This window comes from Bison bison, unplaced genomic scaffold, assembly GCF_000754665.1.
Source record: "Bison bison bison isolate TAMUID 2011002044 unplaced genomic scaffold, Bison_UMD1.0 scf7180017864485, whole genome shotgun sequence".
Classification (NCBI taxonomy): Eukaryota; Metazoa; Chordata; class Mammalia; order Artiodactyla; family Bovidae; genus Bison; species Bison bison.
In genome coordinates this window covers 5,227,684-5,246,694 of record NW_011495045.1, presented here as the reverse complement: position 1 = coordinate 5,246,694, position 19,011 = coordinate 5,227,684, and the positions used below count along the sequence as shown (strand labels likewise).

The window sequence follows — 19,011 nt, the reverse complement described above, 5'->3', positions numbered from 1 at the left end:
CCATGAAATTAAAAGACGCTTACTCCTTGGAAGGAAAGTTATGACCAACCTAGATAGCATATTCAAAAGCAGAGGCATTACTTTGCCAACAAAGGTTCATCTAGTCAAGGCTATGGTTTTTCCAGTAGTCATGTATGGATGTGAGAGTTGGACTGTGAAGAAGGCTGAGCGCCGAAGAATTGATGCTTTTGAACTGTGGTGTTGGAGAAGACTCTTGAGAGTCCCTTGGACTGCAAGGAGTTCCAACCAGTCCACTCTGAAGGAGATCAGCCCTGGGATTTCTTTGGAAGGAATGATGCTAAAGCTGAAACTCCAGTACTTTGGCCACCTCATGGGAAGAGTTGACTCATTGGAAAAGACTCTAATGCTGGGAGGGATTGGGGGCAAGATGAGAAGGGGATGACAGAGGATGAGATGGCTGGATGGCATCACTGACTCAATGGACATGAGTCTGGGTGAACTCTGGGAGTTGGTGATGGACAGGGAGGCCTGGCGTGCTGCGATTCATGGGGTCACAAAGAGTCGGACACGACTGAGCGACTGAACTGAACTGAACTGAACTGATGTGTCACACTTGGGCTTGATTCCAAAAGGCAGTATGTGCCTCTTAATTTTGATAATAAAATGCTTCAACTATTAATTTACTACCATCCCTTATGTCTATTAAGTGAAACCTGCTATGTAGATTCTCCAAATTTCATACAGTAAATTTACATCTACTATAATAAGATACAGAAATGTTGGACCTTAAATTGTCTACCATGCACCTTAAAAGATAGCCTGAATAATCAGTGAAAAGGCTTTCTCCAGCTTTAATCTGATATTTAGAAGGTAGACCTAAAGGCAGTCATCTATGGGAGTGGATGGAAGGTGCTAGACGATTATTAATTGGAGGGAGGAAGAATGCTGACTTGTAGGAAAAAAATGCGTGTCTAAGCACCTTTTCATACCTCCTGGAAATTGCCTGATCCTGGCTCAATTCCCAGCTCTGGCATATATAATTTTCATTTGAAAAATAATGGCTTGCTAAAATGAGAAAAACATATCAGTCATTACATAAAAAGGAGTCAACACAATTTTTCTTAAATGTAGATTTTGGTAAAATATGAATTTATCTGTTTTAAAGAAGGAAAATGTGTATTTTCTTGGTTCTGTTACATATTTTTTCTTAATTTTGTTATATATATTTTAATGGAAAACCAATAGTAATTACCTGAAGAGCATAGCTCTTGTTTTAAGTGTCACATGAAACAAATGCAGGAAAAAATAAGCATAAATGATTTTTAAAACTGCTTTATTTTTTAAAAATTTCCCCAGCTTATTTTATTTTTTATTTCTATTTTAAAAGATTTTTATTGGAGTATAGTTGATTTGTAATGTTAGTTTCACGTGTACAGCAAAGTGAAAAACTGCTTTAATATTGCTTTAAAAGGCACTTATTTTTTTTTAAAAAGCAATAAGTGAGACTTGAATCTTAATGTTGAGGAAACTATGATCATAAAATGAATATTACATTTTTAAATTCAATAAGTGAAAGTGGCTCAGTCCTGTCTGACTCCTTGCGACCCAATGGACTATACAGTCCATGGAATTCTCTAGGCCAGAATACTGGAGTGGGTAGCCTTTCCCTTCTCCAGGTGATCTTCCCAACCTAGGGATCAAACTTCGCATTGCAGGAGGATTCTTTACCAGCTGAGCCATAAGGGAAGCCCAAGAATACTGGAGTGGGCAGCCTATCCCTCCTCCAGCAAATCCCTGATCCGGGAATTGAACCAGGGTCTCCTGCATCGCAGGCAGATTCTTTACCAATTGAGCTATCAGGGAAGCCCTTAAAATGCAGTAAAGTATAGATATATTAACGACAACCTGACGTTCCTTGGTGGTCTAGTGGTAGGATTCAGTGCTCTCACCACTGCAGCCCAGGCTCGATTCCTGGTCAGGGAAACCTCTCTTCTACGGGCTTCCCCGGTTGCTCATCAGTAAAGAATCCGCCTGCCAATGCAGGAGGCTCTGGTTTGATCCCTGGGTTGGGAAGATCCCCTGGAGAAGGAAATGGCAACCCATTCCAATATTCTTGCCTGGGAAATCCCATGAACAGAGGAACCTGGCGGGCTACAGTTATTGGGGTTGCAAAGAGTAGAGCACGAATTAACAACTAAACAGCAACAACAATTTTAAAGATACTTCTATATGTGATTGAATTATATATTATTGCTGACTGGGTCCACAATAATCACCAAGACTCATCCTTAGCAAACAAATAACTACTGAATCTTCAAGGTTTTTATCATGTTGCTGGTTATACAGATACGATGAATGGATGAATGGGACTGACCTCATCATTCAGGTATGTCTGTCCTGTCCACTATATTCTAACAAGGAGCAGGTGGGGGATTCCCCATCTAGATGATTCTATCTCATCTCTGGCCCATACTTCTGTAGCTCACATATTTACAGGCCTATTTGACACTCAGATAGACTTATCATTGCTTATCTCAAAGGCACCTCAAACTCCATAAGTCTAAACTGAATGGACTTTCGTAACTCAGTGAAGCTTTGAGCCATGCTGTGAAGGGCCACCCAAGACTGACAGGTCATGGTGGAGAGTTCTGACAAAATGTGGTCCACTGGAAGGGGGAATGGCAAACTGCTCCAGTACTTTTGCCTCCAGAACCCCATGAACAGTATGAAAAGGCAAAAAGATATGACACCAGAAGATGAGCCCCCAGGTCAGAAGGCGTCCCATGTGCTACTAGAGAAGAACAGAGGGCAATTAGTAACAGCTCCAGAAAGAATGAAGAGGATAAGTCCAAACGGGAAATGACACTCAGTTGTGGATGTGGCTGGTGGTGAAAGTAAAGCTCAGTGCTGTAAAGAACAATATTGCATAGGAACCTGGAATGTTAGGTCTGTGAAGCAAGGTAAACTGGATGTGGTCAAGGAGGAGATGGCAAGTGTGAACATCAACATTTTAGGAACCAGTGAACTCAAATGCGAATGAGAATGGGTGAATTTAATTCAGGTGACCATTATATCTACTACTGTGGGTAAGAATCCCTTAGAAGAAATAGAGTAGCTCTCATAGTCAACAGAAGAGTCTGAAATGCAGTATTTGGACGTAATCTCAAAAATGACAAAATGATTTTGGTTCTTTTCCAAGGCAAACCATTCAACATCACTGCAATCCAAGTCTATACCCCAATAACTGATGCTGAAGAAGCTGAATGATTTTATGAAGACCTAGAAGATCTTCTAGAACTAACACCAAAAAGAGACGTCCTTTTCATCATTGGGGATTGGAATGCAAAAGTAGGAAGTCAAGAGATACCTGGAGGAACAGGCAAGTTTGTCTTTGGAGTGCAAAATAAAGCAGAGCTAAGGCTACCAGAGTTTTGACAAGAAAACACATTTATAGCAAACACCCTCTTCCAACAATACAAGAGACAACTCTATACATGGACATCACCAGATGGTCAATACTGAATCAGATTGATTATATTCTTTGCAGCTGAAGATGGAGAAGCTCTGTACAGTCAGCAAAAACAAGACCAGGAGCTGACTGTGGCTCAGATCATGAGCTCTTTCTTGCAAAATTCAGGCTTAAATAGAAGAAAATAGGGAAAACCACTAGGCCACTAGATATGACCTAAATAAAATCCCTTTTGATTATACAGTGGAGGTGATGAATAGATTCAAGGGATTAGATCTGGTAGACAGTGTCTGAAGAACTATGGGCAGAAGTTCATAACACTGTACAGGATGTGGTGACCAGAACCATCCTGAAGAAAGAGAAATGCAAGAAGGCAAAGTAGTTTCCTGAGGAGGCTTTACAATAGCTGAGAAAAAAAGAGAAGTGAAAGGCAGAGGAGAAAAGGAAAGATATACCCAACTGAGTACAGGGTTCCAGAGAATGGCAAGGAGAGATAAGAAGGCCTTCTTAAATAAACGATGCAAAGAAATAGAAGAAAACAATAGAGTGGGAAAGACTAACGATGTCTTCAAGAAAACTGGAGGTATCAACGGAACATTTCATGTAAGGATGGGCACGATAAGGGATAGAAATGATGATAACCTAACAGAAACAAGAGATACGAAGAGGTGGCAAGGACACAGAGAAGAACTATACAAATACGGTCTTAATGACCTGGATAATGATGATGGTATGGTCATGGACCTAGAGCCAGACATTCTGGAGTATGAGGTTAAGTGGGCCTTAGGAAGCATTACTACAAACAAACCTAGTGGAAGTAACAAAATTCCAGTTGAACTGTTTCAAATCCTAAAAGATGGTGGTGTTAGAGAGCTGCACTCAATATGCCACCAAATTTGGAAAACTCAGCTTGGCCACAGGACTGGAAAAGGTCAGTTTTCATTCCAATCCCAAAGAAGGGCGATGCCAAAGAAGGTTCCAACTACTATACAATTGCTGTCATTTCACATGCTAGCAAGGTTATGCTTAAAATCCTTCAAACTAAGTTTCGGTCGTAAGTGAACCAAGAACTTTCAGATGTATAAGCTAGTTTAGAAGTGCCAGAGTAACTAGAGATCAAATGCCCAACATTAGCTGATGCATAGAAAAAGCAGGAGAATTCCAGAAAAACATCTACTTCTGCTTCACTGTCCATGCTAAAGTCTTTGACTATGTGGATCACAAGCTGTGGAAAATTCTTTTTTTTTTTTTTTTTAATTTTATTTTATTTTTTAACTTTACTTAAAGTGATGGGAATACCAAGCCACCTTATCTGTCTCTTGAGAAATGTGTATGCAGGTCAAGAAGTAATAGTCAGAATCAGGCATGGAACAATGGACTGGTTAAAAATTAGGAAAGGAGTACATCAAGGCTGCATATTGTTACCCTGCTTATTTAACTTCTATGCAGAGTACATCATGAGAAATGCTGGGCTGGATGAATCACAAGCTGGAATCCAGATTGCCAGGGGAAATATTAACAACCTCAGATATGCAGATGATACCACTGTAAGGGCAGAAAGTGAAGAGGAACTAAAGAACCTCTTGATGAGAGTGAAAGAGGAAAAGTGAAAACACTGGCTTAAAACTCAACATTTGAAAACTAAGATCATGGCATCTGGTCCTATCACTTCATGGTAAATAGAAGGGGGAAAAGTAGAAACAGTGATAGAATTTATTATCTTGGGCTCCAAAATCACTGTGGACAGTGACTACAGACATGAAATTAAAAGTCATTTGCTCCCTGGAAGGAAAGCTATGACAAATATAGATAACATATTAAAAGACAGAGACATCACTTTGCCAACTAAGGTCTGTATAGTCAAAGAAATGGTTTCTCCAGTAGTCATGAATAGATGCGTGATTTGGACCATAAAGAAGCTGAGTGCCAAAGAACTGATGCTTTCAAACTGTGGAGCTGGAGAAGACTCTTGAGAGTACCTTGGTCTGCAAGGAGATCAAACAGTCAATCCTACAGGAAATTAATCCTGAATATTCATTGGAAGGATTGATGCTAAAGCTGAAGCTCCAATACTTTGGCTACCTGATGTGAACCGCCAACTCATTGGAAAAGACCCTGTTGCTGAGAAAGATTGAAAGCAAAAGAAGAGGGTGGCAGAGGATGAGATGGTTACATAGCATCACTGACTCAAAGAACAAGAATTTGAGCAAACTCCTGGAGATAGTGAAGGACAGGGAAGCCTGGTGTGCTGCAGTCCATGGGGTCACAAAGAGTCAGACATGACTTAACGACTAAACCACAACCCTTTCCCCATCCCTGCAAAACCCCAACAACCTGATCTTTATTTAATGTTCCTTGTTTCATTGAATGGCACCATCTATCATGTTCTGCAAGCCAGGATACCATGATACTATCTTTTATACCTTGCTATGCCTCACTGTCCATATTCAATATACAATTCAAGTCCTAATTATTTTTCTTCCTAAGTATATCTCTTAAATTAATCTACTTTTTCCTAATCCAAGCTATCATAACCTCCCAACTGAATGATTGCACTAGCCTTCACTCTGGTTTCCTTACTTCTGGCCACTTTCAACCTATTCTCCTAAATTTTTTCAAATAAATCTGTTATTATCCTCCCCCAAATTAAAGCCCTACAATGGCTTCTTATTGTTTAAGTACTGTGGCCTAAGTTTTCCATCACCACACTGGCCATTCAGCTTCAGACAGGCACTAAGTTGTTTCTGCTGTCCAGAATGTTCCCTTAATGTTCCCTCCACCCCATCTCTGGCCTAATTAAAGCCCATTCTTCCTTCAAATCTCAGCTGAATCTTTGTAGAAATTCTCCCTGACTCCATTGATTGGATCAATACTGCCTGATTAGATGTTCTCCTAACATCACATGTAATTCTTTCATAAGTATTTCTCTCGTTGATTAGATGATAAGTTTCAGAAAAGGGCAGAGTTTGTAACTTTCATGCTTGTTTTTTTGTTGGTGTTCATCATTGTACTCCTGTGTCTAGCACAATGCCAGACTAACATAGTTTCTCAACAAATATTTGTCAAATGAATCTTGTGCAATTTTTTCCAAATTGCATTCTCCTATCTTTTCCAAATTGGATTCTCCTACCTTTTGACTCTGGAACTCATCCTCCTATTGATAGCTTTGTCTGACCTTTCAAGCCTGAGCTGTACACTGCCTCTTAAGTTTTGACCCTTACCTTGCCGACATCTTTTTATAAGGGTACAAAGTTTTCAGCTGCTTTTGGCAAACATTCTGTAAATTTCAGCTTGGCCGCATGACCCCACATTTCACTGGATGGCCCTCACCTGTATTAATGTATGAATCGAGATGCATATAATGTCCAATTCAACTTCACACATAAAGACTAATGTCTATAGCTACACCAACAACTACATCATATGTTTGGAACACTTATAGCCAACAGTGTTTTTTTTCTTTTTTTTTCTTTTGGCAGTACCATGTGGCTTGCAGCATCTCAGTTCTTCAACTGGGCCACAGCAATGAAAATGTAAAGTCCTAACTACCGGGGCTGCCAGGGAATTCCCTACTGTTTCCTATTACCTTTTAAATGTATTTTATATGTTCTTTTTTCTTTATGTTTTTACTTATTCATTGTTCTAAAAATTTATCCTTTATAATACGAGTTTCAAAGTTTAGATAAATTGTAAGTTTTTTGAAATAAATTACTGAATTAGTGCTATAATGAAAATATGCCACTGCCTTTCTTAAAAAGTTATTTAACAGATTTTTATCTCAACAATAAAATCAACTGTTGGTAAACTGACTTTTGAACAATATTTTTTTGGTTTTGTAAGAAAGAATTACTATAGTTAGGTGAATTTGTTTGTCTCATACAGCGATGGCTCTAAAGTAGCTATCTGGGTACGGCAGTAGGGAATGACACAAACGTTTAGAAATGTGATGGGAGTTTGGGTGAAAGATACATGCTTCTAGGAATTTGCTTTCTATTTTTATAGCCAAGTCTATCTCTGTATCAAAGTTCTAGTATATATTGTCGTGTCCCATGTTTTTGTCTTGTATCTTTGCCCTCAGACAGTTGGGGACAGTGGCCTTGACTTATTTTCTAGTCTTGATGCTCCATTCTAATTCCCATATCAAGGTTTCTCTTACATGCTGTTGGCACCAGGACCTTAAATGTTTATCTACTGCCTTTTCCTCGTGTCAGTTCCTTCAGAGAACAGGTAATGCTCATTGACTGTGACTTTATTCTGTGGCTTACAGACTGTATTTCCACTCTTGTCTATTGCTTGGACATCCTTTTTTGCAACTGCCTACATGTTTATTTAGTATTTCTGAGCCTGTGAGGCTCTGAGTCTTGGTCAATTCTATTTTGGGCCATCCTCTGATGAAATGAATACCTCATAAGCTATCTAGCTCAAGGAACTGGGCTATCATGCATGTGTCTGGTTCAGACAAGTTAAATAATCTATTTGTTCACTCATAAGCATTTATTTGGTAGGTTAGGAGATGTTCTTATATTTGTCAGTTCCTGTGGTTATAAAGTCAAGGAAGTCATGATCTTTTTCCTTAAGGAATTTAGAGCCCGCAGGAGAAACAGCTCAACCCCACCATACTACTATGTGTCAGGAACTATGACCAGGGAATGTACAGGGTTGAGGGAAGCACAAAGGAAAGGGCATTTGTATCAACTTGGGGAATAGCGAGTGTAAGGAAAGACTTGCTTGTGATTATTTTTGAAGTGTTTTTAAATACAAGTAGGCATTGGCTAAAGGGAGAAATCGGAGAAAGGAATTTCCAAGCAGAAGAAACTGTCGACTCAGCACAGAGGTGACCATGTCTTCTAGGCTCCTGCCTGCCTTTGATCTCAACATTTCAGCAATGTGAAATGTTTCACCACATTTCATCAATATACCACTTTGTTTTATGTGTTTCTCTTTACAGACACCTTATTTAAAATAGCTTGTTGATTCACCAACATTGAACTCATAGCTAATAGCACTTGTAACTCATATCTGATTCAAGCTTATCTAAAGCATGTATTTTTTCTGTAAGGCACGTCACAACCTTCTTGCACTTAGGAACACAACGCAGTCCTTCAGCATTTGGAGGCTATTTAAATCAGTGAAATCATTTAAAAAAGTGAAAAACATGGCACTTAATAAACTGCAAAAAGGACACCTATTTACAGTATGAGATGAAACAAGAAGGCAGAACATTGTCTTGTTTAGCTTCAGCTAGAAACATGTGTGTTGGGCAACTCAAAATTTTCACTGCTTTGTGAATTACCTCCAATGGCCATAAAGATGCTACTAGTATTGATTTTGGGGTTACAAATAAACTGTTGCATAGTAAGTGAATTTGCAAATATGGAATCGTGAATAAGAAGGATTGACTACATCACCAACACAGTGGCTTGGGAAGCTACAAAATCTCAGAAGCCAAATAGGCAAACGGCTGTATCAGGCTCTGAGAGTATGCGTGACCATACCTCCTGGGACTAAAACACCTTAGCACAGAAAATGATAAAATGAGGAAGTAAATATAGATACAGAAAAATTTAAACTTTCTTATCTGGCTCCAACATATTTTACCTACAGCTCTTTTTATCTTGCCTTTGGCAGAGGCAAAGGGAAAAGGTAGACTATGGTTTTGATTTCAGGTATGTTGTGATTATTTTCTGAGTGACCCGATCCACAGAATTACCCAGTTCTTCAAAAAATTCTATTTGATTAACCCTACTGGTGGCTCAGATGGTAAAGCGTCTGCCTATAATGCGGGAGACCCGGGTTCTATCCCTGGGTCGGAAAGATCCTCTGGAGAAGGAAATGGCAACCCACTCCAGTACTCTTGCCTGCAAAATGCAATGGACAGAGCAGCATGGTAGGCTACAGTCCACAGGGTTGCAGAGTCGGACACGACTGAGTGACTTCACTTTCACTGCTTATAAGGTGTTTACTAATTTGAACAATAAGGCTTCATGTAGCTGGAATCAAATAGTTCTGACTTAATTTTTAAAAATACATGACCTTCTTTGCTTTGTTCTGTGTTCAATAGTTTCATTTAATCATGTTTTACCAGGCAATAGTATGGGTCCTTGCCTAATTGTACTATAGGGCTTAAAATGCTTTTATTTTGTTCTTAAAGTGAATATATACAGAAGAAAAGATATACAGATCTTTGGAAAAAAAGATGAGATGCATTTGGGGCATGACCCTATCCAACTCTGGGGATAGGTCTTTCTGGGGTAATGAATTCATCAACTATTTGATCTCAAATATCATTTCTCACCCCAGGCATCTTTTGGTGGACTGCGTGTGTGTGTGTGTGTATGTGTGTGTGTGTGTGTGTGTGTGTAGTGTGTTAAGTCCCTTTAGTTGTGTCTGATTCTTTGTGACTCTGTGGACTGTAGCCCACCAGGCTCCTCGTCCATGGGATTCTCCAGGCAAGAATACTGGAGTGGACTGCCATGCCCTCCTCCAGGGGATCTTCTCAACTCAGGGATCAAACCTGTGTCTGTCTCCTGCATTGGCAGGCAGGCAGGTTCTTTGCCACTAGCACCACCTGGGAAGCCTTTGGTGGACTGTAGATGTTACTAAAGAAGATTAAGAGGGAAACCTTATCTGTCAACCTTAAATGTTTCCCAAGACTGAATAATGTTTGAAGGCAAAGTGGTACAACAGAGGATATAAAAGAGTAATTCATATTTATGCAATCTTTTAATTATCATTTGCTACCAAAATATTTGCTTGCTACAGTGAATACACAGTCTGTTTTTATTATTCTTCCACTTGAATCCTTTGACAAATTTGCAACAACAAGAATTTATATAAGTATCTTGTTGGTGAAGGAGAAACCCACCACTTCCTAATGGAGGAAAAGGAATTTTAATACTACATAAGGGCACAAAGGTCTGTCTAGTCAAGGCTATGGTTTTTCCAGTGGTCATGTATGGATGTGAGAGTTGGACTGTGAAGAAAGCCGAGAGCCAAAGAATTGATGCTTTTGAACTGTGGTGTTGGAGAAGACTCTTGAGAGTTCTTTGGACTGCAAGGAGATCCAACCAGTCCATCCTGAAGGAGACTAGTCTGGGGTGTTCATTGGAAGAACTGATGCTGAGGCTGAAACTCCAATACTTTGGCCACCTCATGTGAAGAGTTGACTAATTGGAAAAGACTCTGATGCTGGGAGGGATTGGGGGCAGGAGGAGAAGGGGACGACAGAGGATAAGATGGCTGGATGGCATCACCAACTCAATGCACATGAGTTTGAGTGAACTCCAGGAGTTGGTGATGGACAGGGAGGCCTGGCGTGCTACAATTCATGGGGTTGCAAAGAGTCAGACACGATGGAGTGACTGAACTGAACTGAAGGGCAGGAAAGCAAAATTAAAACAAAGCCAGGTAACACTGAGACTGAGAAAATTTTGATTTGTCTGGGTAGCCATTCCTGGGCAATTTGATACCAAAAAGGATTTTCTTTTAACTGGACATCCTGGGCAATGACACTGAGGAAATTCCTTACATCTTTGGTTTGGCTCTACAAAACTGATTAACAGTGATTCTGAGCATCCCTTAAAAGTATAAGATAATGGAGGATAATGTTAAATGTTTCCACTGATTTGGTATCTAAAAACGCATCTTTGTGAAATTTCTTAGATTCTTCTTCTAAGCATGATCTCATCATAGAATGATTTGCTTCTGGTTCACTGAAGTGTCATATAGCAAGCTGACTTTTTTTGTTTAAGAAATAGGAATTTCTTTTTTCTTAAAAAATATTAAAATTTATGTATTTATTTTAGGCTGTGCTGGGTCTCTGCTGCTGGGTGGGCTTTCCACTGCAGTGGCTTTTCCTGTGGCTGTACAGGCTCTAGGGTACGCAGGCTTCAGTACTTGTGGCTCCCAGGCTCTAGCACACAGACTCAGTAGTTGTGGTGCAGAGGCTTAGTTGCTCCATGACGTGTGGGATTTTCCTGGATCAGGAACTGAACCTGTGTCTCCTGCCTTGGCAGGCAGATTCTTTACCACTGAGCCACCAGAGAAGCCTGCAAATTGACTTTTGAGGAAGACTTACCCCATAGTTAGCATTGGTTGTACAGGTTGTGAGACTGAACAGATTTAAACCCCATTCCTGATAAAATGTTAGTTGCTCAGTCATGTCCGATTCTGCAACCCTATGGACTATAGCCCACCAGGCTCCTTTGTCCATGGAGTTCTCCAGGTGAGAATACTGGAGAGGGTTGCCATTTCTTTCTTCAGGGGATCTTCCTGACCCAGGGATTGAACCCAGGTCTCCTGCATTGGAGGCACACTCTTTACTGTCTGAGCCACCAGGGAAGCCTGATAAAGAGCATATCTTTATTGCTGATTCGCAGATGGGATCTTTTCCTTCTAAAAACCTTTAGTTTATATTTACTCACATTAAACTCTGATTCCTGATGGATGTTTATGAATATGTTGTCTATATACATGCCTTAAAGTACTGCTCTGATCTTTACTTCCCCTCCCAGAAAATGAATTATTTATAATCATTTTCATAAAGAGATAATCAGGTAAAGAGCTTTCTTAAAGGTGGCAAAACTAAAAAGCAAATTAGTTTTATGATTTCAAAGAATTAGCTGACTATTCATTTATTATAATGTTTTCAGACTACTTTAGAACTCTCAAAGGAAGAATAATGGGCCAGTACAGAACTATAAGGTTTCCTTTATGGACAGAGTAAGCCATTTAATCTTGATGGACTCAAATTGTTCTTGATTTTCTGCCATGGCTATCCATCACAGAAATAGTACTTGTGATTAATAGCATTTTTTCTACTAACCAAAGTATTTATAATGTATATCTGGAAGATATTCCAAGATGGAGGATAACATTAAAATTTTTTAAAAGTTCAACAACTGAAAAAAATCAATCAATATCAGTTGGGGAGAAAAGCTATAAAGGTATTTTTAGGAGAGAGAGAGATAAATTTTTAGATTTTCCTTAATTTTAAGGAGACTGTGAAAGAAAAAAAAAACTTTAAGTGACTTGATGGGGAATATTTTTTACCATTTTAGAATGAAAATTATACCAGGAATTTACTTACAAATGTATATGTTCAAAATATGTAGAAGATCTGCAAATTAAATAGATCATTATAAATGTTCTATTTAACTAGTGTTAAATAGAACCCATTTATTTTCCGCCATCAAGCTGAAAATTCTAGAATTGTGGTGGCGGCAATGTAGAGAGAGTACTACAATCCTAAAAAAACAATGTCATCCAAAAATAGAGTCTAAGTTTTAGTAATTACAAGGAGTCACATTTCCTCCCATCATATATAGACCCATGAGGTAAAAGCAAAACTGAGAAGCGAGGGCATGTGCTAAATTGATCCTAAAGTAGACTTGCAAATAGACTAGCTTTGGAGAATATTCTTACAAAAACTGTCAGCCTGGAAAAATTTGTCAGGTGTATACATGTGCAAAAGGCTAACCAAAATGACATTATCACTGTATAGAGCATATGTCCATTCATTCGTTAACTCAATTATGCAATTATTTATTCTATCAACAAATAGTTATTGAGTTTCAATAGGTAGATGAGTACCAGGGTCAAGCACATAGGAAATGACTTCTGCCCTCATGGAGGAAAAGAGAACTGGCCTTTGTTGAGAGCAAACGATGGCCAGGTGTTTTACATGTCTTATACCAGCTGGATGAGGGGGATATTTTTATCACTGCTGCTTCTCTGTCTGAGGAAGCTGAGCCTTACAGGGGTTAAGTAGGCTTCTCAAGGTCATTGAGATAGTAAGTGGCAGAGTCAGATGTCCAAACCCAGCTTGTCTCCAAAGTCCACGACACTATGGTGCCTGGAATCCAGCAGGAGAGACAGAAATATCCACATGCAGCTATAACACAGATCATGACTTGCTCTGGGAGCACAGAGAAGGGAGCTATTCATTCTGTAGTGTCCAGGTCACCTCTGGGAAGGCTTCAGAGAGAAGTTGTATTTGAGTTGAAACTTGAAGGTAAACGCGGGACTGCGTTTTAGGAAGATACACAAAAGGGCACTGCAGGTTGAAGAGAGTGTACCGTTCCACAGGGCTGGAAACACTGTTTCTCACACTTGTATTCATACCACAGTTTTGAATTTTAGAATCTTCAGCAGCATACTTGAACAATAGCATGGCCATCAATCAGTACAACAAAATGAGACTCATGGGCTTTGGAATTAGGATACAGGCTTTCAATATAGACTCAGCCACTTTCCAGTTGTGCGAACTTTGGAAGATCATTTAAGCCTTGTTTGATTAAGTGGGAATAATCATCATCAGGTTATTTTAAGGAGAGTATGAGTTGATGCATATACAGTGCTTAGCTTAGTATACATAGACATGGTATGCACTCACTAAATTGGGTGTTATGAGTACTATATCACAATGGTATCTGAGGACATCTATTGCTGTTGTTCAGTTGCCAAGTCATGTCCAACTCCTCATGACCCCATGCTGCAGTGTAGCATGCCAGGCCTCCCTGTCCCTCACCATCTCCTGGATTTTGTCCAAGTTCACATCCACTGGCCTCCCCAGTGGCTCAGATGGTAAAGAGGATATCTATAAGAGCATTCAATTATTACACGATTCTCTTAATTTTAGCACCATGCTGACTCAGCTCTCCTATATCCTCACAAGGCAGTTTCATTAATATTCTCTTTCTGTCCTGCTGGTTTGCTGCTTGGTTAGGCCTCTTCTACTCTCAACAGATAGAGTCTTGTTTATACTGCCTTGCAGAACCCATTTGACTTAATGTACAATTTGGCAGATATCACAGGATAATGTGTGTGTTTAGGTTTAGCAAAAATATATTAACATTTACCCATTTACCATCGCAACACATATGGCAAAGGGTACACAGTGTGCCCTAGCCTAGTGGCTGAGCACCAGCTGGACAGAGGACGCTGCTTTTGGGGTAGGGGGTGCTGAATAGGGGAAGGAAGGAGAGTGGTAGAAGACAGTCAGGTTATGGTCAGACTGGGAAAGAACTTGAATACCTTGCTGGAGAGTTTGGTCTCCATGCTGCAGAAAAGCCAGGGAGAAAAATGAAACCAGATATATAGACTGAAATATATCATTCCCATCCCCACTCCTGCAATTTCTGTGTTGAAGCCCTAACTCTCAGTGTAACTCTATTTGGAAACAGATCTTTCAGGAAGGTGGTTCAAGTTAAATGAGGTCATAATGGTGGGGTTCTAATATAACAGGACTGATGTCCTTATAAGATGATGAAGAGACACCAGAGCTCCTGCTACCATGTGAGAATGCACTGAGAAAGTGGCCATCTATTGCAGAAGCTGGGAATGAGGCCTCATCAGAAACCAACTCTGGAGGCACCCTGAGCTCAGGCTTCCAGCCTCCACAACTGCGAGAAAATAAGATTCTGTTATTTAAGCCACCTGTTCTGTGGTATTTTGTTATGGCAACCCTGGCAGACGAATACAGTAAGAAAGCAGCATAAAAGGACTTGGGTTTTAGGAAGATAACTAGTTTAGCATGGAGGATATTACTTGATTGGTCAACTCGATACATTCTTTGAAACGCAGTTCCTTTGGGAAGAGTTCTTGAATCCTTAAGCTTGACTTTGATGTCCTTCAATGTATTCCTATAGTTCTACGTGTGTATCTCTATCATAATAATGTATTATGTGCATAATCTATCATAATAATGCATTATTTAATTGGTATTCTCCCACACCAGATTATAAATTCCTGGAAGTCAGGGAATACATCTTTATATTCCCGGCATCTACGATAGTACTTGGCACGTGACAGGTTCTCAGTAGATATCTGGGTATTAATTAATAAATAATAGAAGAACCTGAGGCAAGGAAATCAGTTCTAAGACTACTAATAGTCCGTTAACAGAAAATTCACGTGTAACTCCTCAAATTGTCTTAAATTGTTTGACAAAAAAATGATAAAAATTGGAAATAGTTTGCCTTTAATATTTTACTTCTAATCTCTTCCAAAAATGAAATTAAAATATGCTGAAGAGGTGGAATTTTAATGATTTTCGCCTCACTGAAAATTAAGTTCTCTTCCCCCTCATTAAGTTCTAGTATAAATATATGTATACAGTATCCCCAGGAGAGAAGAAAATGCTGACTATTTCTAATCACTTAATTTGTTTGGAGGCATCACCAAGAGTCCACAAAGGGAACTAATGTGATCAGCAAACTCAAATGATTGTTCTGTAATTTATGTAGAATTCCCAATAAGTCTTTTGGAGTTTGCCAATAGATTCGGTGATTAAAGACATTGGTCAGACAAATCCTCTATCTTTGCTTTTATAGTACAGGAACAGTTACAGGAATGGAATCTCCCCATTAACCACACAAAATGTTTCTATAAATCACTGTACTAATTATTGAGTTAAAGTCTGTGCCTACAACAAGAAAAGCAACAAGGGAGGTTGCCAAGAAGAGACATGTTCAGTTGATTTGACAACACCAATGTGCTGAATTGTGGCCTTTAATCAAAATGGTTCGAGATGACAGACTCATTCCTCTGATCATTTAATTTTGACCTATTAAGATAGTCGGTTCATCGAAGAGTCAAATAGGACTGAGTGACATAGCGCAGCACAGCAAGACAGTCAATTCTCTTCACTTTTTCCTGTTCTTACCCTATTTCTCTTCTTACAACTTTGTATATGATTTAGGGCCTTATTGGATGGAAAGTATGTGAATCCATTTTTCCCCACTTCCCTCTGATTGCATTGTTCTTATACATCCTTGGGCTTTTGCAGAGACTGAGAACTGCCCAAGTTTAAAAGAATTTCTTAATCTTCAATTAAAGTTCTAATAAAGATTCTTCAATGCCCAAGCTGATATACCAGAAGCAGAAAATTTCTATATATGTATATTAAAAAAAAGAATATTGGGATGATTTAGAAAATAATGGAGAAGGGCATGGCAACACACTCCAGTATTCTTGCCTGGAGAACTCCATGAACAGAGGAGCCTGGCAGGCTATAGTCCATGGGGTCAAAAAGAGTCAGACATGACTGAGCAACTAAAACACACACAGAAAATAATAATGAAATTTTAATGAAAATCAAATAATTTTCTGAAATATTGGCCTACCTTTTGGAGATACTTTTTTTTCTCCTCGGATTCCTGAATCTTTAGGGTTTCAGCAGTGACATCTCTACTCTCTAAAGAAAACAGTCAAATTCAATCTGAAATAATTTTATCATGATTTTACAATAATGTTGATAAAAATTAAAGGTTAAAAGGTAATACATAGAGTAGGAAGGTAACATAAATATGTACTGTCTTGAAACTTTATGAACCAGATTCATAAATAACTGGAGACTGAATTAATTAGCTCTGTTTGCAAGGAAGCTTTAATCTCTTTAGAAGAGGAGTAGCCTGAGTCCAGAGATAAGAAAATGTCTCTAAACAGAACAAACTTGTAGTATTAGATATTACAGTTCCTATTCAAAGTGTTACAGGAATTTAGGCATTTTCCTCTGGATAAATGAATTGGTCCCTGAGGCAGGGTCCTGGTATGCTTTCATAAAGTTATGCCAAAGTATGAAGTTGTATCCTTATACTTATTATCTATATTTTTAAAAATTTAAAAAAAAATTCTTAGATTTTTTTTAAAGAATCTAGGAATCATGATGTTGAAAGGCATAAAACTTTGTACTTACTGCTTTCCTCAAGGAAAAAAGGCTGGAAGTAAGTTTTCTCTAAAAAATACAAAAGGGAAGTAAAGAGATATCTGGAAAACCCATAGCATTAAAGGTATTTAAGTTTTGTATACCTATAAAAATTGCAGTTTCCCCATCTTAAGCCTTACATGTCAGGGAACTTGTTTCCTAATATTGACTCTGCCTTCAACCTTCTCTAGGGCTTCATGTTTGAACTCAACTGTAAACGACTGTCTTTCATATTCTTTCAGCCAACATTTGCCCAGACTATTCTACACTGTTTAGACAAATAGATGTCATAACCCAGGTGATATTTTCAGATGTGCTTTTAGATATAACAAAGATACCACCGATCATTTTGGGGTGGAAAAATTGCAGAGACGATTTTAAAATTATTTGTATAGAGGTTTAGATATTTGAATGAAAGGTTCTTTAGAACTAGGTTCAGCAGTTTCTCCTGGGCGGGGCTCTAGTATCTTCCCGGTGGGTTACAGAGGAGCTACTCACCCGGTGCACTGCTCCTGGAAGGCCGCGCCACCGGCAGACGCTGGCTGCTACCTCTGGACAGCACCAGCTGAGATTCGTTGTGGGGGTACATTGATGCCCCGATCCAGAACTGCTTGGCCAAGTTGGCATCGCGATCCGAAGAGCCAGTGAACACTAGCAATCCTTGGGGAAAAGCTTCACAGGACTCCTCTGGGCTGCTAAGACTGCTGCTGGGCCTCGTTTCCATGGCAACTCAGGACGCTTCTCCAAGCTCCTTTGCCGGTCTCTCAGCCCCGCCCCGCCCTCACCGCGGAAACCCGCCAAGTTGGCAAGCGCCACGGCCGGAAGCCCTTGGTTTGCTCGGTAGATGATGGGGTCTGGCGCGCGCTTGTGGGTCACCTGAATCCCATTTTTGCAGTGATCACAGGCTTTGGGACCTGTCCAAGTCTTGGGGTGCAAATAGGAGTCAAAGCATCCACTTTGGGGCGTCTTGTCCTGTTGGAGTCAGTGGGGGAGCACTTCAGCTTTTTCATCCTCAGCCTCCTTCCTCGTATCCCCGCCACACCAGCTTCCTTTACCCCAAATAAAGCTTTCAGTTCCTTAGTTCCACCGCCCCAAACCCTTTTCCACACCAGATTGCTGTAGCGCAGCACCCTCTATGGGGAGGTTCTGGGCCTGCATTGGTTGATGAATTCAACAGGGCAGCTAACATCATAGCCTATGGTAGCTAGAGGTCGGAACGGGGCTGATAGGTACCCACGTGTATACTTTTTTACACATTTCCCCCCTGAATCTGTAAGGCCAATCTTACGGAAAGAAGCTTGATTTAGATCGTCAGTCCCACTAAAAGCTGCTTTTATGGCAAGAGTTGTAAATGATTACTTAAATATATAGGATAAGTGTGATGAAAAATACACTATGAACATTTTTGTTAATATGTTTCTACAAAAATGTTTACAAATGTTATGTGTGCAGCTTTCCCCAGCGATCTGGTTAATCTAGGAACAATTTAACTCTTTCAGCGATAGGAAAGTTGTAATTACTGTGGGAGGAATTGAGATGGAAATCATAAAACCAATTAAGGAAAGGACATGAACGTATTGGTAATAACCACAATTTCGTTTCCTTATGACACTATTCTTTCAAGATATTAATACAGTCTCTCACAAAAATACAGTTCAAAAGTAGATGATTACAAATCTATACAATGACAGCTAAGGAAAAAAATTCTATTCTCCGATATATCTGAACATTTTTTGGTTCAGAGACTGAAGGAATATTGAAAAATCATATATATATATATACACACACACATATAAAATATACATCGTATATTTAGCACCTAAAATGTTGACTTCTCTCTTGGTTAAGCTATTGATAAATAAGCAGTGGGCAATAG

The 19,011-nt window shown here is 39.4% G+C and overlaps 1 protein-coding gene and 1 non-coding gene across 3 annotated transcripts in view; one reads left to right on the top strand and one right to left on the bottom strand.

The window, feature by feature from the left end:
- The window catches only part of LOC105005026 (chromosome unknown open reading frame, human C11orf88), a 34,564-nt gene extending 16,676 nt beyond the window's left edge, over positions 1 to 17,888 (bottom strand). Inside the window, exons 1-3 of one of the 2 annotated variants that reach the window (XM_010862863.1) lie at positions 17,634 to 17,888; positions 17,127 to 17,165; positions 16,555 to 16,625 (exon numbers count right to left, since the gene is read on the bottom strand). In XM_010862863.1, the coding sequence (XP_010861165.1) occupies positions 16,555 to 16,625; positions 17,127 to 17,165; positions 17,634 to 17,859 (336 nt within the window). In that variant the 5' untranslated portion in view covers positions 17,860 to 17,888. The remainder of the gene's footprint in view (positions 1 to 16,554; positions 16,626 to 17,126; positions 17,166 to 17,633) is intronic. The other variant, XM_010862864.1, reaches the window with a different exon arrangement.
- On the top strand, positions 1,874 to 1,944 carry TRNAE-CUC. The gene has a single exon. It is a non-coding gene; the product is annotated as a tRNA-Glu (tRNA).
- Positions 17,889 to 19,011: the final 1,123 nt, after the last annotated feature.